Here is a 21133-nt window from a genome sequence, read left to right as displayed (position 1 = left end):
TTTTGTCATCAAGAGCAGTTAGCCATTCTATCATTATATTTTGAGTCATCCATGCCTTTCTGTTGAAATACCACTGAACTGATAAGGTTTTTAGGTTAATGTTTTTGAAACATCTAGGTTTTTTTGCCTTACCAATTACAAGTGGTACTTCAAATTCTCCTTCCGAGTTACAGCAGAGTAACACAGTTAACCGTTCCTTAGAACTTTTTCCGCCAGAACACTTTTCTCCTTTAAAACATAAGGTTTTATTTGGCAAAACTCTGAAAAACAGTCCAGTTTCATCAGCATTGTATATGTCCTTAGCTTCATAACCTTCACAAATTTCTGTCAATATTTCCAGTCATTCTGTAACACACTTCAAATCTGCAGATTTTTCTTCCCCACAAACAGTTTTAAAAGTAACATTATGACGTAGTTTAAACTTCTCCAGCCATCCATTAGAGGCCTTAAAGTTCTGCAATCCTAAACTTTCGGCAACTTCTTTCGCCTTTTCTTGCAACAGTACTCCACTAACTGGAATGTTCTTTCCTCTAATAGCCGAAAACCATTTAAAAACTATTTGATCAATATCTTCTCCTTCAGTTTTCCTAAACTTAACAGTTTTAGAATTTTCATTTGAATTTGTAATCCACAATCTTTTTATTTCTTCTTTTTCCTTTAGCACATTACTTACTTGGTTTTTACTTATTTTAAATTTCTCACCTAAATCCCTTAAGCTTAGTTTTTCATTTTCTGCCACATTTATTACTTCAATCTTTTCTTTCAAAGTTAATCTTTTTCTTTTAGAAGCCATGGCTAGAATTAAAGCTTGAAAACTAAACAAATTCCTCTCAGCAACAGAGCTCTATATGACCTACCTGACTGGTGACAGGACATTAAAAGCAAAAAATCTCCTTTTTCCTACCGAATCTAAATTTAGCCTTTTAGAATAGTGACTGGGTCAATCAGTCAAGATAATCCCTGCCTTCTCCATTCTTGATTGTTAGTAAGCAACATTCTATGCATACAGCCTTTTCCTTCTCATAAGAAACCTTATCAAACTCTTCTGAACAACACCCCTCCCCCCTGACTTGCTAGTGAAATCTGCTTAGAGTTGAATACACCAGTGTACATTCTGAGACACCTGTGGAGCTTTTTCAAAGGCATTCTCAAAACTTGAGATAAGAATTTAAAAGATGAGTATGAGTGAGGATGAAAACAAAAGCAAAAACAACCAGAAGTAATCCAGATCCACACTTTGTAAGAAACACCTTGCAGATAATTTCACCCCTTGCCCCTTCTAGAGCAATAGTATGCACTTTCTTTATGAATAGAAAATGTCAAAGGCGGTGCTCAAGTTTTCAGTGCTGAACCCACATGAATGGGGAAAGCATTTGGGAGTAGTTTTCAGCTAACATTTTAGTGTGATAATAGTACTTTTTCTTTGTTCATGTTTTGAAACCTATACCATTATTCCCCAGTTAGTTTGTTCAGAAAAAGTGGAACTTGAATTCTAGAAAATTCAATATTTTTTATCCATTTATGCATTAATTTTTGTTTTTTCGTTTCTTTGATTGTCCCTTAAATAGAGTGTCCCTTAATGAGAGGTAAATACATTGGAGTCTCTATTCAAAGGGACTGGGACCAGCAAAAGTGTCCCTTAAATAGAGGTGTCCCTTATTCGGAGGTGTCCCTTACAGGAGGTACTACTGTAATTATTGTTCACTTTTACTAAGTTAAAGGTTTTGAGTGCATTCCTTATGCTTAGCACTGCATTCAATCTACTCCAGAGGATTTCGCAATCTATAATAATATACTTCCAAAATTTTCTCTAAAGAAAATTTTCTGTGTTTCAGATTTTTGTCGTGGTTTGCTTTTTGATTGTATTTTCTTAATAACCCCATGTTAATCTACAATCAAGAAGCAAAACATACTATTTCACCATAGCAGACATCGATGAAAGCATCGTTTAACCTCAAGATGGCGGACGTATCGCAACTTAAGCTACAATCTAGAGCTTTAGATTCAACTTAGTTGTTTCGTGTGGTAGACCTAAAACTGTATAACTTCTCATTATGAGTAAATGCCTTCTTACATCCTCATATATATAATAGCGAATTCACTGATCGAGTAACGCTGACGTCACCAACAATGAAACTCGCGCACGTGCATGATAAATTGATAATGCTTTTTGGTTATGCTTGACATGCAGGGAAATGATTTATTTTGACAAGGCTGAACTGAATCCGGTAACTTAACTGTTTTACTGGTAAGACTGTGTCATTTCAGGGGAATGAGGAAACGAAAATGTAGTCAACGATGAACGCTATCTACTGGAGTTCAGGGTTAATCCACTGGAGTTAGGGTTAAAATTTTAACGATCAAACTATCACCAAACAGGCAATTGCTTCGTTCAAATGTAGAAACAATTTTCACCCGTCATACCATGACGGGCGAATTTCTAGCGTACTAATAATATCGCAATGGGAAACTTGATTTAAGCATCAAAAATTCTGCGCGTCATTGGAATATTGCTTGGAAGTTTAGAAAAATGAATGAAATGTATCCTAAATTCGTTTATCTTTTCTCACACTTTTGCCGGTAATTTATTTTTTTCAGTCCACCGATATTTTTAATCTGTTATTTTTCCAAGTGACTTATCTTGACAGCACGTCATCGATATGCAGTTTATCACTGTTTGTGTTACGTCGTTTCATACCCAAACAGTTCATTAAAACCGTTTTATCTCTTTTTTGCTATATAATACAGATTAAGAATGTTGAAAATCAGATTTCAAGTGTCGAAAATTTGTCTTCACTTCCCTTTCGGTGCGAAAAAATCGAGTAAAAATACAACAAACTAGTGTAAAATCCGAACTTATTTTATTTTAATTTTTGGAAGTATGAAACAATCAAAAAGTCAATTCTGTTTTCCGTCTTCTTCCTTATTTTCTTTCATTGAATCAAATTATAGGACTCCATTTAATTCAAAAAAATATAAATGTTTTTGAATTTCATGAAGTCATATAGTTTCTGTCAAACATCATATATGTTTCTTTTTCTTGCTACGCAAATATAGGATGTGTTTTGATTTCAGGAAAAGAGGTTCTATGAAATAGCTTTGCTCAAAAGCAGGATTAAAATGTTTAACAAAAAGTTAAAGGAAACGTGTGTATATAACCATTGTTTACCGTTTACATACCTGCAAGCTTAACTATCAGAAATGTTGACTGTAATTTTAGGCAGTTTTTATTATTGTTATTATTATTATTATTATTATTATTAATATTTTACATTTTTTTTGAGTTTTATTAACAATATTTATTTTTTTGTGCTCAACCCATTTGTTTGGGAGGGATATTTTTACAATATAAAGAGCTCATATTTGCACTTTATGATGTAAAAATTCGTGATATGTAAACATTACGACACTTAAAACTTACTTTAAATATTTCTCGAATTTTACACTTAGGCTTTTAATTGTGATGTATTTAAAAATAAGGAACCATTATGTTCATATAAATTATCAACTATCTCAAAATAATTAAAAACTTGAAAAATAATAATTTGTACATATGACCGTACGGTCACGCCCTCCAAACGTAAATTTCATATTTTTTTAATACGACAAAACTTTTTGGAAAGTTAATACTTCATTATATGATACATAACGGTTCCTTATATTCGAATGTATCGGAATTCAAACCCAAATTTTAAATTCGGGGAGTAAAGGGCAAATAAATTAGTAAAAATGTACCATTTGCAAAGGGATTGAGCGTTAGAATTTCGTTGTTGAACAACGCTCACGAACACAATAAATTCGATATGTTTTTTCAATTAAAATTGAATCGATCAATCGCATATCATAACTTTTTGCTATTTTTTCAGCCTGCTCAAGATGTTGAAATTGAAAGATATAATAAGTATGGACAAGTTTATGGGTAAGTTCTTTGTTACATAAAAGTTAGTTCTGACATAAAAGTTTGTTCTACGTACTGTCTAAGGGACAGTCTACTAAACTCCCTTGTCACCCTCTTAATTTCGTAACAACTGCTGCTATCTTTTTTTCTATAAACGTAGTGTCTAGGTATAGTGAACCGGATATACGCTCACGGATTATACGTGAACCGGAATGAGACCGCTCACAACTCCACCTGGTGGAGAACTACGGAGTTACAATTTTGTATCTCGGCTACAGATTGAGATAGAGTAAAAAAGTGATTTACAGAGTTGTAGAGCATCATAGATTTAGTACAAAAAAACACCTTGTGAACATCAATGCAAAGAATAGAATGCTAAAATGCGCATTTGTTTTTCTGTGATTTCCTACCCTGTGATCGTGAGAAAGTGATCTGAGATAGAAAAAGAATGACAAGACGTAACAATGTAACTTCATTTGACATTTCGGTATCATGTTTTATCCGGAAGATTATTATTTCTTCTTCTGTCCAAATTTCGTGACGTCACAGGAATGTAAATCCGAGACGTTTACGTGAAATCACAAAAACCAAATGCACGTTTTAACCGTTCTATTTTTCACATCCATGTCCGTGAGGTGTCTTTCCGTACTAAATTGATAACCCCTTGCAACTGCACTTTACCTGCCCACATCAGCATTGTTCAAGTATTTGAAAAACATTTAGAACATTCAAGTGATAACAAGTGACTCTTGTTTCTGTTTAGGCATTTTGAAGGCTCTCGTCCTGTCATCTCAATAGGAGATCCAGCCCTCTTAAAGAACATATTGGTCAAGGATTTCCCTTCTTTTTCGTCCCGAAGAGTAAGTTATTGTAATGTAAAATGAATCACATACAGGGTGTCCTGAAAAAGACAGACTGTTTTTAAAAATTTATAACAGGGAAACGGTAAATGATAAAAAAATAATTCTTGCAGAAATTTCATGTGGTGGGTCGTAAATTTTTTCCCACTGAGTTCCAAATTTTAGTTGAAAATTTTTCCAATAGATGGCGCAGCAGGTAGAAAGCCCGTAAATCAGGAAAAAAAATAGAAAATTACGTCATAATTTTTCGAAAATAATGAACAAAAGAACAAAACAATATTTTCGAACAATCGTCGACTGTAATCCCATGTCGCGATAGGATAAAAAATTAGTGAATTTCAATTCTTTTTTTTTTTTTTTTGACTTACAGGCTTACTATGTGCAGCGCCATCTATTGAAAAAAATTTGAACTAAAATTTGGAACTCTGAGGGAAAAAGTTTAGGGCCCACCACATGAATTTTCTCCAAGAATTTGTTTTTTTATCATTAAATGTTCTCCTGTTATAAATTTTTGAAAACAGTCAATCTTTTTTCATGACACCCTGTAACTACTTATCTTGTGGAGAGAAATTGCTCAGAAGGTCATCTAAAGCCAAACATTTAGAAGTTACGAATATGCAGAATGTTTTTTGTTTTAAAACTTTTTTTTGAAGTTTCATACAGAGTTTGTTTTTAAGTTAATATTACTATACTGCTATAAATATGTTAATTTGGCATAGTCCTTACTAATTCAGACAGGCTAAGAAAAAATCATACCTTCATAGTCTCAGAAGTTTTTGAATTTAACATGCGTTAAATTTTCAAGAAAAAGAAATCTACAGACATATTTTTGTTTTTCCCAAAACGTTCCTTGCCCGTGGCCCGAGATACAGTGGGCTGAAGATGGCAACCTTGCCACCATTTCTCACTTGTGATTTTATTTGCTTTTCAACTTTCAAGTCAAAACTTCAAAAGCACATGTTCGTAAATGTAGAAAATGGTTATTTTTATCACATCCGTAGACATTACATCTGTGCACAATATTTCAGATAGATCTACCTTAATCTTAAGTATATAACATATTAGGAGAAATTGATTTTTTTTTTAAATCAGCAGCAAAATTCCTGCTTTTTCTGAGAATGACCCAGTAGCACTTGAAGATAGGATTCGTTGACTAGAGTGCTCATAGTGCACTCAGCACAAACACATGAAGAGATAGTAAAGTATAAAAATGCAACAAGATAAAATTTAAAAGTTTCAACAAAATGTTTAAAACTGCTTTATCTCTGGAAGGGTGAACAATATTTGGATGAAGTTTCTTTGTTTTAGAGACACTACCTCCCTCTTTAAAATGACATGCACAATTTGTAAGCATGGCTTGATTTTTCTTTTTTGTTACAGCCTTTTAAAAAATACATTTCTATCTATTTTTGATTTTTTTTCAACATTGTCTACTTCAGAGTTTAACATTTTCAAAAATACTAGTTGATCAGCATCACTGAGAGCTATCTCTTGGAAAGGAAAGCTTCTTGAGTTTTACTCGTTTTAGTTGCATTTGAAAGAAATGGGGGGGGGGGGGGGGGGGTTCAGAAACTGTATGTACGTTACGGTATGTCATGCGTTAGTCAAAAAAAAAAAAAAAACATTGACTTGCACATTTGGGATGTTATGTATTTGCACCCGAGAAATTCAATTCTTGCGTTTTTGAAAAATGTTAAGGTTTACCTATCATCGGAAATGTTTTGTCACAATGGGAGTGTTTACTTCAATCAAAAAAAAATTATACTTATAGTCACTGAAATTGATAAAATAAGCAAAAAAAAAAGAAAAACCATGGAGCCAGAAAAAAACTTTTACTGTCCCAACAGTTATTTTTTATTTAATTTTCTTTATGTCCGATTCTGAAACTAAGGCGTAGTCTTTATGGCGTCACAAGTAAGGTACTTTGGCATGCTACTCTATTGGCGTGTTGAATGTTTACGCCTGTTGTCAACCGCGTTGACAGTACATGAGAATAAAGAAGTAAATTAAACATTGCGCTCTGCGCTAAAATGAAATTGACTCTGCGCACCGATTAAAATAATTTAAAAAATTTATTAAACTTTGTCAAATTGTTTTAAAAATGTTTTATTCCTGTCTTTTTAAGCATGTTCTTTCAGAAAAAAATGCTTTTAAAATTCCGTAATCAACCCAATTACAATTCAATATTTAAAATTATTTCAAGGGAAAACAGGGGGGCAACTTAGTCACAAACATGAGGAAAGTGATTGGTATATTACATGGAACCAAGTCCAGATGCTAGATTTCTACAAATCAATTAGTATTTGTTTCCTCGATTCTTAGATTTTATATGTTCTAATAAATTAATTTCAATGATATCTTTCACGATAAATGGAGATAAAATCAAACTTTCAATTTTGTCCTGAAAAAAAAAAAAAAAAAAAAAAAACTTTTTTTGTTTTAAGAAATTTGAAGTTGGCGATCCTGTTTTTGATAAAATGGTATCCATACTACAAGGCGAGGACTGGAAAAGGGTTCGCACCATCATCACTCCCACATTCACAACGGGGAAAATTAAGAGGGTAAGTCCATAGTTTTTCAATTCCTCTTTTGCAAAAATTGGGATTGTTTGGTTATTGAGGATTGCAGCGTAACAAAGTATAACAGTATTTTTATTAATTTAACGTTTTCATAAATTAATGGGAAAAAATTACGATTCTACGTGTTGAAAAATAGCGATTTCATGTATCATAAAATAAATATAGAAGTCTTATGGTAATTTGATGAAAGATCGTAATTATGAGTTAAACCATTTTTCATAGAATTAGCGAAACAGAAAAAAATGGCGACATAGCATTGCAGCAGATTTATTGACCGAAAATGTGCGGCTTTTTAAAATACAGCACACGTCATGGGTTAGAAAGTATTACCCTTGAAGTACAACTCTGATTTATTTGTAGCAAGATCGACAGAATCGGTGTTTCAACTTGAATATCATACTGTTTAGTACACTGGAGCAATGTCTTGAATTTTCACTTATAATTCTTTGAAACGCTGTGCTAAGCTAGGTGTATCATTACTTATACGTAGGACAAATTCAGGTCATATAAGACAGCGTGTGGTGTCAAACAACCATACTTCTTAAGTACTTAAGCAGATGCTGTCAGCATCTCCTTAGTGCGTCCTATATATCTGCACTTGCTGGGGTTCCTAGTGCCATATCTCGCTCCAAAATAGATGAGAGATTCATCTAACATTTGCACACGTTATGGTAAAACTTTTAATTTTGACACCTGGCGTTGGCGCCTCTTTGCTTCTAAATGCTTCAGTTCTACTTAGAGTGTCATTGTTTCCGAATTTACCATTTTTTCCGAAACCATTCGGATTCGATAGTTCTTCTGCTGCGTTAACACATTAACACTCTGTTTTGTAAAAAGGGTTTTATTGTATTGTAAACATTCAGATGCTAATGAGGAAAGCTGCAATTCTTTCATTTCTTGTTTCTTTTTGCGAAAAAGAAAAATAATAATCACTATGTAGGCTTTTGAACAATGCAAAATGTACAAAAATACAAAAAAAAAAATCTGGCAATGGTCAACTCTTTATATCCTGTATTTCAAATGTTTTTTTTTTTCTGACCCAATTTTTTTTCGTAACACTTGTTTTCAATATTTTTGACCCTCATAGAAGCATAATAGTTAAAATGTACGCTTTTGAACCAAAAAATAATTCAAGATGCATTAATATTACTAAGTAAGAAAGGGGTAAAGAAATAAATTAATTTTTGGACATGGTCATCTTTTTATATCATGTATTTTATATGTTTTTTTTTTTCACCACAGTTCAGGAAGATGGGAAGAGAAAGAGAAAATTTCATACAATCAAAGAACTATTTTGTGGATTATTATGATAATTTGTATTTAATAACACATTTTTTTTAATTTAAAATTAAAATTTTTAATGAAGTATGAATTTAGTTCCTCATGTAAGAAGCAGTAATATATATTTAAGGAATAATTTAATTTAAGACTGTTTGAGGGGCGTTTACGAGTGTCTTAATGACAGTGTATGTTTATTAAAAAAATTGTATGCATATCCTTTTCACAATTCAAAATTTTAAATTACACGAGGGGTCTTGCAACGCATCCCTTGCGTAAGTCAAGACTCCACATCATATGGCCCATGTGTTCTAAGGTTAGTTCTTAAAGTTTTTGACATTGCTATAACAAATGAAAATTCTTGCTCCCTCAATACATATTTTACTCTTCTTGTTTGAATGTGTTTACAGATGGTGAAAATTTTCAAAGAATGTGCAAATACGTGTGTCACGAATTATAAAGCTTATGCGGAACAAGGGAAACCTGTTGACTTAAAAAAGTAAGAACAAGTTCTTTTGTAACAGTGATCGCTGCTCATACTTTATTGCTTTTCCCTGTAAAAATTTATAGCTGATGAAAAAATGTGCCTCAGAGTTTTTTAAAAATTTCACACATTGATATATTTTAAAATGTTTCGGGTGCATTTTCAAGCGTGATGTCAATTCGAAAATTTAAGTAAAATTAACACCGAACCTGCTAATATGCTTTAATTAATTGACAACATATAAATACGAATGAATGAATATTTGGACAGAACCAAAGTTTAAAGAATGAGTAGAGCATTTGAAAGTAAAAGAATTGTTCTTCATTTCATAAATCATTAAGATTAAAAATAACAAAAATGTTAACGAAAAGTTTGAAAACAAATTTTTCGTTTCTTTTTCTTTCAAAATGGGAAAACATTTCGACAGATAGGGTAGAAATTAAATAGTATACAATAGTACATAAAGTACACCGCCAGCTCAGTTATTCCATCCGAGGACTGCAGTTTCGTCTTTCTTAGCGCTCATCAGCTCGGAATAGGAAGTGACTGAGCTGGAGGCGGAAAACCTCCTAAAGGAGCGAAGAGGGCCAAACAAACTGGCAGCTGATGTAAAACTAGTACACCAGACGAGTGACCGCAGCAATGGTGCGGTTCAACTCAGTGATTGAAAGCAAAGCTAGGTATTTTGCAGTAAGTTACTGCAAAATGGTATACTAGTAATTTATAATCAGACAAAATAAATGAGACCTTTCTTTTCTCCGAAAAGATTGCTCATTTGCAAAACTCCATCAATACTTAAAAAAAAAGCAACTTTATTATGATAAATTATGCTTTTATGTCCAGTCCAAACGCTTCAATAATTTAATTTTTCATTAATTTTCAGATGAATTTCATTAATTTCTTCATAGGGTGTTTTGATTTATGGCAAAAACATCCAATTTTCAATTTTTCAAAATGCGGAGATAAAATTTTGTTATCACTAAAATCTTTGTAAACAGTGGAAATAACTTTAACGTACAGTATTTTTCATTTAATTTTTTTTAAATTTTAACCACTTGAGTCTTTTTATCATACGTTCATGCATTCTTCCTTTTTTGATGTTCTTTTTAAATGCTTTCAACTTTTTGCAGTTATTTTTACAACTCGTAATCAAGATATGAATAAAATTCGTTTATCAAATCAAAAAGAGACTTGAGTTTTGATTGCTGAAGACCAGTGGCGGACACAGGAAATTTTCAAAGGGCCGAAGGGGGGGGGGCTCCAGAATCGAAGGTCCACTATTCTCATATTATACTCCGATACGTATCCAAACATGTTCTTTTGATTTTGTCGAGTGATGGGAACAAAAAATATTTAAAAAATATATATTAGATTTTTACGTAGCATTAAAATTGATTTGTTAATAACAAATATGTAATTAAAATACCAGAAAGTACAAGAATGAATGTATTTACTTTTCTCATAATTAAAATTAAATGTTCACATACAGTTCGATGTTGCAGGGGGCGAAAGAGAGAAAATAAATTCTATTTTTTAATTTACTAAATCAGAAGTTATTGTTACCTTTGCCTGGTATTTTACGTACTACATACAAAGGATTAAAATCAATCAAAAGAACTCAAATGCGATGGGAGGAGTCCGGACACGCATATAAGCTACCTTTACTCCTGTTCGGGCATAGGGACACTTCTAGACGACTGATTGGTTGTTCTGGATGTCAATCAAAGTTTCGACGCAATTGTACTCTTATTCAGTCTCAAACACTATATTTCTAGCTTAAACTATCCACTGAATAGAATTTGTGTGTAAGAACAAGATCTGTAACAGAAAATTCAATGTAGCTAACGAAAATATCTTTGTTTTTCCCAAGAAATTCAATTTTTTATAACACAAATTATAATGTTCAATTCAACAACGATTTTACAAACAAATATTGGCGGCGCCATCTCTTAGAGAATACGAAAAACATCACATTTAAGGACGTTATTTGAATTTTAATGAGAATATATTTTTAAACATGTCTCAGTGTAAATTGCGTGGTAACTTACTCTGTAAATTGTTCATTTTTTTCACATGGTTTATAATATACTTGTTTTTTTCTAATTGAAAACAAGTAATTTTTAGATATTTCTATGTGATAAAATCACTACCAGTTAAAAAAGCTAATATTTTATAATTATTGACTTTAGCCCTCACTTGGTGATTGCTTACATAATTAGAAGAGGTGATTAAAAAAAATTAATTTTCATTCTTGCAATCTTGAAAATCACATAAATGAGTCTCAAATTACTGGTTATTATTATAATTGGAGAGAAAACCTTGCAGGTAACGAAAGGATTTTTAGGTAAAAAATAATTTATAAAAAGACGACATTTTTTAAAATTTCTGCACTAATTCAGTCAGCATATTTTGGATCATCGATGCACATTTTGGTAAAAATCAAAATTTTTAATTTCAGTTATATTTATGTTATATGCGGTTGGTTTTTGACCAATCTATTACTTGCGGTCAGAATAATGAACTTATCCGACATAATTCGAGCAAAAAGAGAGAGAGAGAAAAAAAAAAAGCATAAACTCTGGTTCCGAAAACCACGTAGAATTTTTTATTTCATTCATATGTCCATGTAAAAACTTATTTATATGGTTTAAATCGTTTAATCGTTTTAAATAGTTTATTTTAACTTTTTCTTCAAAACTGAGAACGAACGAAATTAGAAAAATTTTGACGATCAGGAGTTCCTTTTCATCTTCGGTTCACCAACCTCCTGATTCCGAAGCCCATTTCCTACAATCTTCGAAATTACGATCATCACTACTGTGTAACAGTATTTCACGACTTATAAAGTCATTTATAAATAAAAATGAAAACTTTTATTTTTGAATTTAGACATGGTAACTGTTTCTGCATTGATTAAGAAAGAGGCCACCACTTAGTTTTTTTTTTTTTTTTCATAAAATGACAAGCTAATTATTAATTTGGTCTTAGAAAGAATGCAATTCATTGAAATCAAAAGAGATATTTTCGTCTAAAATAAACTCGATAAAATTTTCAAATGTCCGGAATGTTACAAAATTTTGTTTTTACAAAATATTTGTTAATGAACCAAAATTTGTTAATGAAATAAATAAGTACAGAAGTTTAAAATTGTGTTGACTACTTCTTTTTTACATTTAAACACTTTCTTTAACCAGTGGAGATTCCTTTTAAATAATTGTAAGTAATAATTTGAAATTAATGTGTATTAATATTACATTTTTGTGTATGATTTAAAATGAGAACACTTTCAATTACTGAGTTCATGCTACGTAAGCAATCGCTAACTTAGCTAAAGGATAAAGTCAGTAGTTATGAAATATTCACAGTTTGAATAACAGGCTTTTAATTTAAATATCAACTATTTCATTACAAAGATATAAAATTAATAACTTCTTATAATAAAAATTTAAATATTATGAAGAACACGAAAGGGAATTGAAAAATTATCTGCGTAAACCACGAAATATTTTACATTGATGTGTACTAAACATTGATTCAACTACTGATAAGAGAACAGTTAACATGTGTGACTTTTAAAAAGAAAAAAATCTTCCATTTTCATTTTTAAATAAAGTTAAGAATCATGAAATACTATTACGCAGTGATGATCGTAATTTCGAAGGTCCCAGAAAATGGCCTTGGAATTAGCAGGGTGATGTACCGAACACAAAAAGGAATTCAAAAGATAAAATGTTTACTGAGAAAGATTCGTATGTCCTCAGTTTTTAAGACGAATTTAAAATAAACTAAAAAAGCTATGTTTACTACATAAAATAATTTTTTACATTGATATTTGAATGAAATGAAAAAAAAAAAAAAAAAAAACTTGGTTTTTTAGGATCAGAGATTCATGGGATTTTTGCTTGAATTATGTGACGGGTAATTAAGTTGATTATTCTTATCGCAAATTATAGGTGGATCAGAAATCAACCGGATATAGCTTAAAAATGTGTGAATTTCCTTTTTTAATTTTACCAAAATATGTATTAATGACACAAAATACGCTGACGGAATATGCAGAAATTTAAAAATCTGTATTTTTTTTAATCTAAGAAATTTTCTCGTTACCAGCAAGGTTTTCAATTATAATGATATGCAGTAATTTGCGATTGATTTGCAGGATTGTGAAAATTGTAGGAAATAAAATGAAAACATTTTAAATTACTTATTTTACATTACATAAGCAATCAACAAGTAAGGACTTACGTCGACAATTATTAAATATTTGTTGTTTTTACTGTCAATGATTTCATTACTAAGAAATATCTTTAAATTACTTATTTTTAAGAATAAAATTGAATATTATGAAGAATGAAAAAAATTATATGAATAGTTTATTTAGTAAGTTACAAAGTAATTTACACTGACACATCGTTAAAAATATATTATAACTCAAATTCCAGTGATTTCATGAAAAGTAGTTTTTCGTATTCTCCAAGAGAGGACGCCACCACTTATTTTGCTATTAAAAGAGTTGTTAAATTGTACATTATAATTTAAGTTATAAGAGATTGAATTTCTTGGGAATAACAGAGATATTTTCGTTAACTACATTGAATATTCAGTTACAGATCTTATTCTTGGACACAAATTCTATTCAGTGTATAGTTTAAGTTAGAAATATAGTGTTTGAGACTGAATAAGAGTACAATGGCGTTTAGCTTCGATTGACATCCAGAACAACCAATCAGTGGGCTAGAAATGTCCCTATGCCCGAACAGGAGTAAAGGTAGCTTATATGCGTCCGGACCCCCTGGACCCTCCCCTTGTGCGCGCCACTGCTAAAGACAATCACTATGGGACTTTTGGTTGTTAGGCGAGTTTTAAGCAAATTTATCAAAAATAGTTTTCTTACAATTTGAAGTTCTTTTTCTTTACATTGAGTAATTAGGGTCAAAAACTTGCTTAACATTAAAAAGAAGAACAAGTGGAAAAAAACCCGAGAACGAATTATGGAGTAATCGCCTTTGATGTATCGCCGGCACCATGCCAAACCAGCGAATGTGAAATATCGCGTCTTTCCAATTCAATTTTCGTAGCAAAGATAATAGAATACGTAGTAGTACTCAAAAAGGGCTACTGATGATAACTACTTCAGTCAAAAGTTTTTTTACTCTTAAAGTTATCTAGAAAAATTAAAACATTGAAATTAACTAAACGTTTCACGTGGAAAAAAGTTATATTCAGTGTTTTGGCTCTCCTGAAAAGTGCCAGTTTAGCATGATGCCGACGATGTATACCACCCAGTTCTGCAAAAATGTTAATCAAATTTCAGAAAAATCGGTAACATGTCCTTAGTCTTATTAGAATTAAATGCAAACAGACATATTTTTGATTTTATTGATTTTAATAATAATTAAAAAAAGATAGTAGAATGGAGATGCATAAACTGCAAAAAAAAACATAATCACCTTTTTTTGCTTTTAAAACACAATGGAGCCAATCAGCGGTCATTTTGTCCCGCTCGTGACGCTTCATATATTTCATTAAAAATAACACTTGAAAATGGTAAAGAATAAAATTTCGTTGCTCAACAAATTAAAAACACATGTATGATTTCTTAGGCAAAAAATGTCATCATTACCTTTTAAAATTATTACTTCATACCGTTACGTGCAGCACTAAGTAGTTTCTTTTTCGTGGAATGGCCCAGCGTTGTATTTCAACTAATTCATAAAACGTAAGAACTAATGCACTTGAATTATTTCGTAAATGTCTAGAAAAACGATTTTTTTTTTTCTGAAATTTTGATAGGCTATAAAAGAAAGACGATTAAATAGATAAAAAAATAAAAAAAGACCGAAAACAAGGAACGATGAAGGTTACTTCTTTGCATAATCACCATGATGATTTGCCATATCTGTGAACAAGCTTTGAAATACCTTCCTCATAAAATGTTGCCACTGATGATTTGAAGTGAGTTGTAACGGTTTCGTTGAAATCCTGGTGATTTTTGAAACGTTGATTTTTCCGAATCAGTTTGCATTCGTATGAATTAATTGGAAAGATGATAGTTTTAAGCGAATATTGGTGGAGGAATACTGACGAAATGGGGGTTGGCTTAAGAGTGTGCAAACCCCGCATTTTTGAAAATAATTTGGTTCTTGTTCAAGGGGGGAAGGTTTAGCTAAATGTTGTCAATTTATCTGAAATCCTTGAAATTTTTAAAAATAAAATCATAAAATCGGTAAAAAAAAAAATTTAGTACAAACGTATTCAAATGTAGTGAGTAATTTGGGACAGGAGTAGCAGATATATCAGGTAACGAGAAAGAGAAAATGAGAAAATTAAAGTCGGTATAAAACTATATATAAAATACAAATTTTCTGAAAAGTCCGAGACATATTTTAAAAATGCATAGATAAGCAAAAAATTGTCTTATGAATATGCAATTCACAACATAATGTTTCACATTTTCAAGATTTGTTTATGGCTTCGAAAAAAAAAAAAAAAAAAGAAAGCAATATCTTTCATTAATCACTACCAGAGGTCAATGTGTGCACCGTATGTGGTTCAAACCACATCTAAACGATACTCAAGTCATGGCCCCACTTGATTCTTTCGGGCCTTGACAATTTGTGACTTTTCTTAGTTAAACCGATGCAACTCTTGAAATTCACGTAAAACGCAAAACTTCATGTGTCGCCCATTTTAACCGCAAGTGGCGCTGAACTCAATCCTGTGTATCCACCAATCAATGGAAATTTTACTGTAAGAATGGAAAACAGGGATTGCCTGTAGCGCCCTCTCTATAGCCATGAATTTCAGCGATTGCCACGGCCTATAAGCATCAAGTGGGGCCATACTCAAGTTCATTCCATGTCCACTAACGGTGCACACATTGAACTCTGGAAATGAAAGGTATAGCTTTCTGTTTAATGAAGTGATTAAACACTCACACGACGTTTGTTTTTCTTACCGTGAAGATACAGCGATTACTTACAATATTTTTTTTCTTTTTCTCCTTTTTTTTTCCTACGATATCATAAAAATTCTAGAACCTAAGAAGTATTATGGTGCAAACCGCATTTTTTATACGAATATTTGTTACTTTACTATGACTTTTTAAAATGTGTCGAGGACTTTTCGGACGCCCTGTACAGTCATGCATAAAATGTGCTACCAATTACTGCTGGAAGTACGGGCTGGATTCGGTACTTGGTGCAAGAAAAATACATTTAACGGTTGTTAAGCAGCAGGGTAGACCGGAGCACGTTTACGTGGATTTTTTCAATGAATTTTTTAAATTTTATGTTTTAATTTAGGAAATTTTAGACATTGCAGTTTGATGAAGTCAAGTTAGTTAGTCAGTTAATGGAGTCAAAATTGGTATAGTCAGTTGTTGCTCAGTTTGTGTTTTTAACCGTTAAAATTTTTTTTTGAATCCAAGTCGGTTACGTAAACTTGTCCCGGACACGAGGCACGTTTACGCATACTTATTTTGACACCTAACGTATTTCTGTTAGTGTTTTGAGCATAACGTCTTACCGTCGTTAACATAAAGCAAATTTATTACAGACTGAGTAGTGTCTAATTTAAAAGCTGAACGGGCATGAATACAGCACCACAATGTTGTAAGCTATAAGGTACGAATTTGTAACTCAATTAAAATTTGAATGGAGATTTTCAAAACTAAATAGCCTGAAAATATTAAAAAGTTTTGAGACAGTTCGGAGCAATTTTTATATATTTGTTCTTTCTTAACTAAGTATTATTTATTCACAATAAGCTTCAAAACGTTCATCTCAAAACTTACTCGACCCAGTAGAAAACAGATTATTCTTTCTGCATGCTAGACCAAAGCTCGACTGATGCTCAGAAACTTGTGAATATATTTACTAAGGAGCAGCATCAATCTGTTAAGACTGTTGGCTCTCCAGTTATAATTCGTTTTGAAAAAAAGGACACTGCGTAAACGTGCCCCGGTCTATCCTACTCATTGTGTTTTTTTTTTCAGAATTTATGGTGCTTTTACAATGGATATCATTGCAAGTTCTGCTTTTTCTACAAAGCTTGATTCCCATAATGACCCAGAAAACAAATTTGTAAAAGCAGCAAGAGATGTTTTTACAAGGAACATTAGCTGGAGATTCGTTCTTTTTTGTAAGTTATTATTCTGTTTTCAACTATCAACAGTTTTAAAGCAAAACTCATACCGTGAGCTCAAGAGAAGGATGTATGGGGGAAAGGCACATGTGAACAATTGTTTTCATCTCTTTATTCCTAAAAAAATATTAGCAATTTCTCAGTGAACAAAATGTGCACATGAATGAAAAATCTTTTGTTAGTGGCATGGAATTTGAGATTTTTCAAAAAAATTATTTTTTTACTAATCAATCTTTAAAAATAAATGTCTTTAATTGTTCACATGTTTCCCTATAGCCTATAGAGAGAACATGTGAACAAGGCTGGTGCAAAGCACCGTATGAAAAAATTAGGGAAACATTAGGGAAACAGGATTATCATCATATTTAAAAGAAACACTCTTGAATACGAAACATATGCAAACATTTTGATTTTATTGAAAGGTTTGTAATCAATACTGTGTCGGTTTAAATTGTACATAAAGGCGTCAATAAGAAATATTGTTTGCTAAATATATAACCCAACTAACACTTGAATTTAAACGTTTTGTAGCACGCTCTGATCACTGGACAGACAAGAATAAAGCCTATTAGACTACACATTGTAAAGAATATTTTATTACCTGAATATTTTTTTTTATTATGTGTAGCTTTTAAGCTTCTTACAGAATATGATAATGCATTAAAATGATTTAAAATTTAACTTTTCAATTAAATGAAAATATTTTGTGTCTTCCTATTTTCTGTAAGAACTCTATAACACTAAATCGTTGACCAACACATCTGTCCCAGATGTTGTTTTAAAGACTCTATCACCTATTTAATGTGCTGTCAACAAATGATGTCACCCTTTTAGGGGGGAAGGGGTTCGTGAAATCTTGAGCTTGTGACGAGGGGGAGGGAGGGGTAACAAGAAATGTGACATCACACATTCTCCTAAAGAATATTTTTGTAAAAAATAACATGGCATGTACAAATCGGGAGCGGGTAACGTGAAGTGTAACGCTTTGCAACGAGGGAGGGCAACAATATTTAAAAAAAGTGTGACATCATTTATGGACAGCCCTTTAGAACTAACTTGAAAAAATTAAGAAATATTTATTAATTTAATGAAAAAATTAAACATTGTCATAAATTTACTTGAATGTTCATTCAATAATAAAGTTTAACATATTTTTTAGTTTAAAATATGTTTTCATGCGAAGGAGGTACTGATAAAATTGTGTACAATGCCTCCTAAAACAAAGAAATTGTTACCACAAAAGCAAAAAATACCTCATTGCTTTTAAAGTTGTGCAAAGAAGTAGGACTGGTACTATCACCATCTGAGAATTTTTAAAGATTTTTTGCTTCAAGTTATCTCCGTAAAACATACACTGTACACATAAAGAATAAATACCTTTGTGCTGAAAAATTAAAAAGTCAGTAATCCAACGTTATTAAGCACAAAACTTGCAAATGATTGCAGACACGTGTTTCGGTGTTACAAGGAACACCTTTTTCAATGCAAAGAAGTGTGAGCTTTTTGGATGAAAAGTCATCCGAGAAAAGCAACACGGTGGAACAGGAGATAGTATAAATATCAAAAAATAGAAATTAAACAAAACAAAAAAGATAAAATGACACATGGAGACAAAATTGATTATATAATTCCATCAAGGGAAAAAACCGTTAAGTAATAAATTTTAAAAGAAAACCCATAAACAATGCAAAAAGTCCAAAAATGAAACCACTCTGAATAAATTAGCAATAAATTTACCAGCGGGAAAAACTATGTATGGAAGCAATGTATCAAATGGAGAAATGCAGAAAAAACAGAGTGAAGGATAAACATATTGGAATTAGTTAATCACAAAACGAAATAAGAAAGCAAAAAATGAAAAAAAGTAAGAAATGTACGACGTTTATATAAAAATAATAGAAAATCTAAACCAATTTTAACAAAGGAGTCCACACAGAGGAAAAATAGGGAATTGCAGTAAGATCGTTAACTAAATCAGAACGGTTCTTCAGGATGTGGAAAGATTCCCAAAAATCAAGATCCAACGAATTGGGGCATTTTTGGATAATTTGATAAGAGTTAAAATCAAAAGAGTGATTCGATTCCCAACAGTGTTGAGCAATACTGGATTTATTCAGCTGTTGTTTCCTCACATAGCTTTGATGTTCTTTTAACCGAAATTTCAAAAAACGGCGGGTCTGTCCGATGTATCCGAGTCCGCAATTGCAAACAATTTTATCGATCCCACAGCAATTAAGAGGGTGAATAGAATCTTTAAGAGAAGAGAAAGAAAGTTTATTAATAGGAGAAAATACCACTTGGAATTGGAATCGCTTCAGAATCTTAGCAACCTGAAAACTGATACCAGGGAAGAAAGGCAGAACAACTAAATTCTTAGTGTTAAAAGTTCTATTAAGAACAACATTTTGAGCTGTGGCTGTTGATAGAGACTATCCGCCCACCTTAGTTGATTCCATTTACAAAAAACTTTGCAAAAAATCTCAAAATGTTGTTCTTAATAGAACTTTTAACACTAAGAATTTAGTTGTTCTGCCTTTCTTCCCTGGTATCAGTTTTCAGGTTGCTAAGATTCTGAAGCGATTCCAATTCCAAGTGGTATTTTCTCCTATTAATAAACTTTCTTTCTCTTCTCTTAAAGATTCTATTCACCCTCTTAATTGCTGTGGGATCTATAAAATTGTTTGCAATTGCGGACTCGGATACATCGGACAGACCCGCCGTTCTTTGAAATTTCGGTTAAAAGAACATCAAAGCTATGTGAGGAAACAACAGCTGAATAAATCCAGTATTGCTCAACACTGTTGGGAATCGAATCACTCTTTTGATTTTAACTCTTATCAAATTATCCAAAAATGCCCCAATTCGTTGGATCTTGATTTTTGGGAATCTTTCCACATCCTGAAGAACCGTTCTGATTTAGTTAACGATCTTACTGCAATTCCCTATTTTTCCTCTGTGTGGACTCCTTTGTTAAAATTGGTTTAGATTTTCTATTATTTTTATATAAACGTCGTACATTTCTTACTTTTTTTTCATTTTTTGCTTTCTTATTTCGTTTTGTGATTAACTAATTCCAATATGTTTATCCTTCACTCTGTTTTTTCTGCATTTCTCCATTTGATACATTGCTTCCATACATAGTTTTTCCCGCTGGTAAATTTATTGCTAATTTATTCAGAGTGGTTTCATTTTTGGACTTTTTGCATTGTTTATGGGTTTTCTTTTAAAATTTATTACTTAACGGTTTTTTCCCTTGATGGAATTATATAATCAATTTTGTCTCCATGTGTCATTTTATCTTTTTTGTTTTGTTTAATTTCTATTTTTTGATATTTATACTATCTCCTGTTCCACCGTGTTGCTTTTCTCGGATGACTTTTCATCCAAAAAGCTCACACTTCTTTGCATTGAAAAAGGTGTTCCTTGTAACACCGAAACACGTGTCTGCAATCATTTGCAAGTTTTGTGCTTAATAACGTTGGATTACTGACTTTTTAAACTGACTTTTTAACTGTACACATGTGCTCCACTTCTCCCTACTCATTTTAAGGATCCCATTAAAGGTATTGCATAGTAATATTCATTTCTTCAACCAATAGGATAAAAATGGCACCAAGAAACTTAAGCGTGATCTTATGTGCAGGTCCAGCAGCAGAAGTTTTTTTCTGCAGTTTTTTTTTCTACAGTGTGACGCAAATTCGTAATCCCAAAAATAGTCTGCAAGATTAACTAACATTAATTAATCATAAAATTGGAATTACCAACGAGAAATGCTTAAAAATTAGACGTTTTACTTCAAAAATATAAGTTCATCCTACCTGCGGATTATATCCAAGAAAATACCGTAAAAATCTTCTCTTGATAAATTGTAACGTTATGTTATATATTT

At 31.8% G+C, this 21133-nt stretch overlaps 1 protein-coding gene across 1 annotated transcript in view; it reads left to right on the top strand.

Annotated features, from left to right (window-relative positions):
* The window catches only part of LOC129223079 (uncharacterized), a 162589-nt gene that overhangs the window by 5633 nt on the left and 135823 nt on the right, over positions 1-21133 (top strand). The window contains exons 3-7 of the mRNA XM_054857645.1: positions 3867-3919; positions 4662-4758; positions 7203-7319; positions 9026-9114; positions 17096-17241. Coding sequence (XP_054713620.1) covers positions 3867-3919; positions 4662-4758; positions 7203-7319; positions 9026-9114; positions 17096-17241 — 502 coding nt within the window. The remainder of the gene's footprint in view (positions 1-3866; positions 3920-4661; positions 4759-7202; positions 7320-9025; positions 9115-17095; positions 17242-21133) is intronic.

Source organism: Uloborus diversus, chromosome 5 (genome assembly GCF_026930045.1).
Source record: "Uloborus diversus isolate 005 chromosome 5, Udiv.v.3.1, whole genome shotgun sequence".
NCBI classification, from domain to species: Eukaryota; Metazoa; Arthropoda; class Arachnida; order Araneae; family Uloboridae; genus Uloborus; species Uloborus diversus.
Note: the sequence above shows the minus strand (reverse complement) of the source record. Positions and strands in the feature narration are given on the sequence as shown.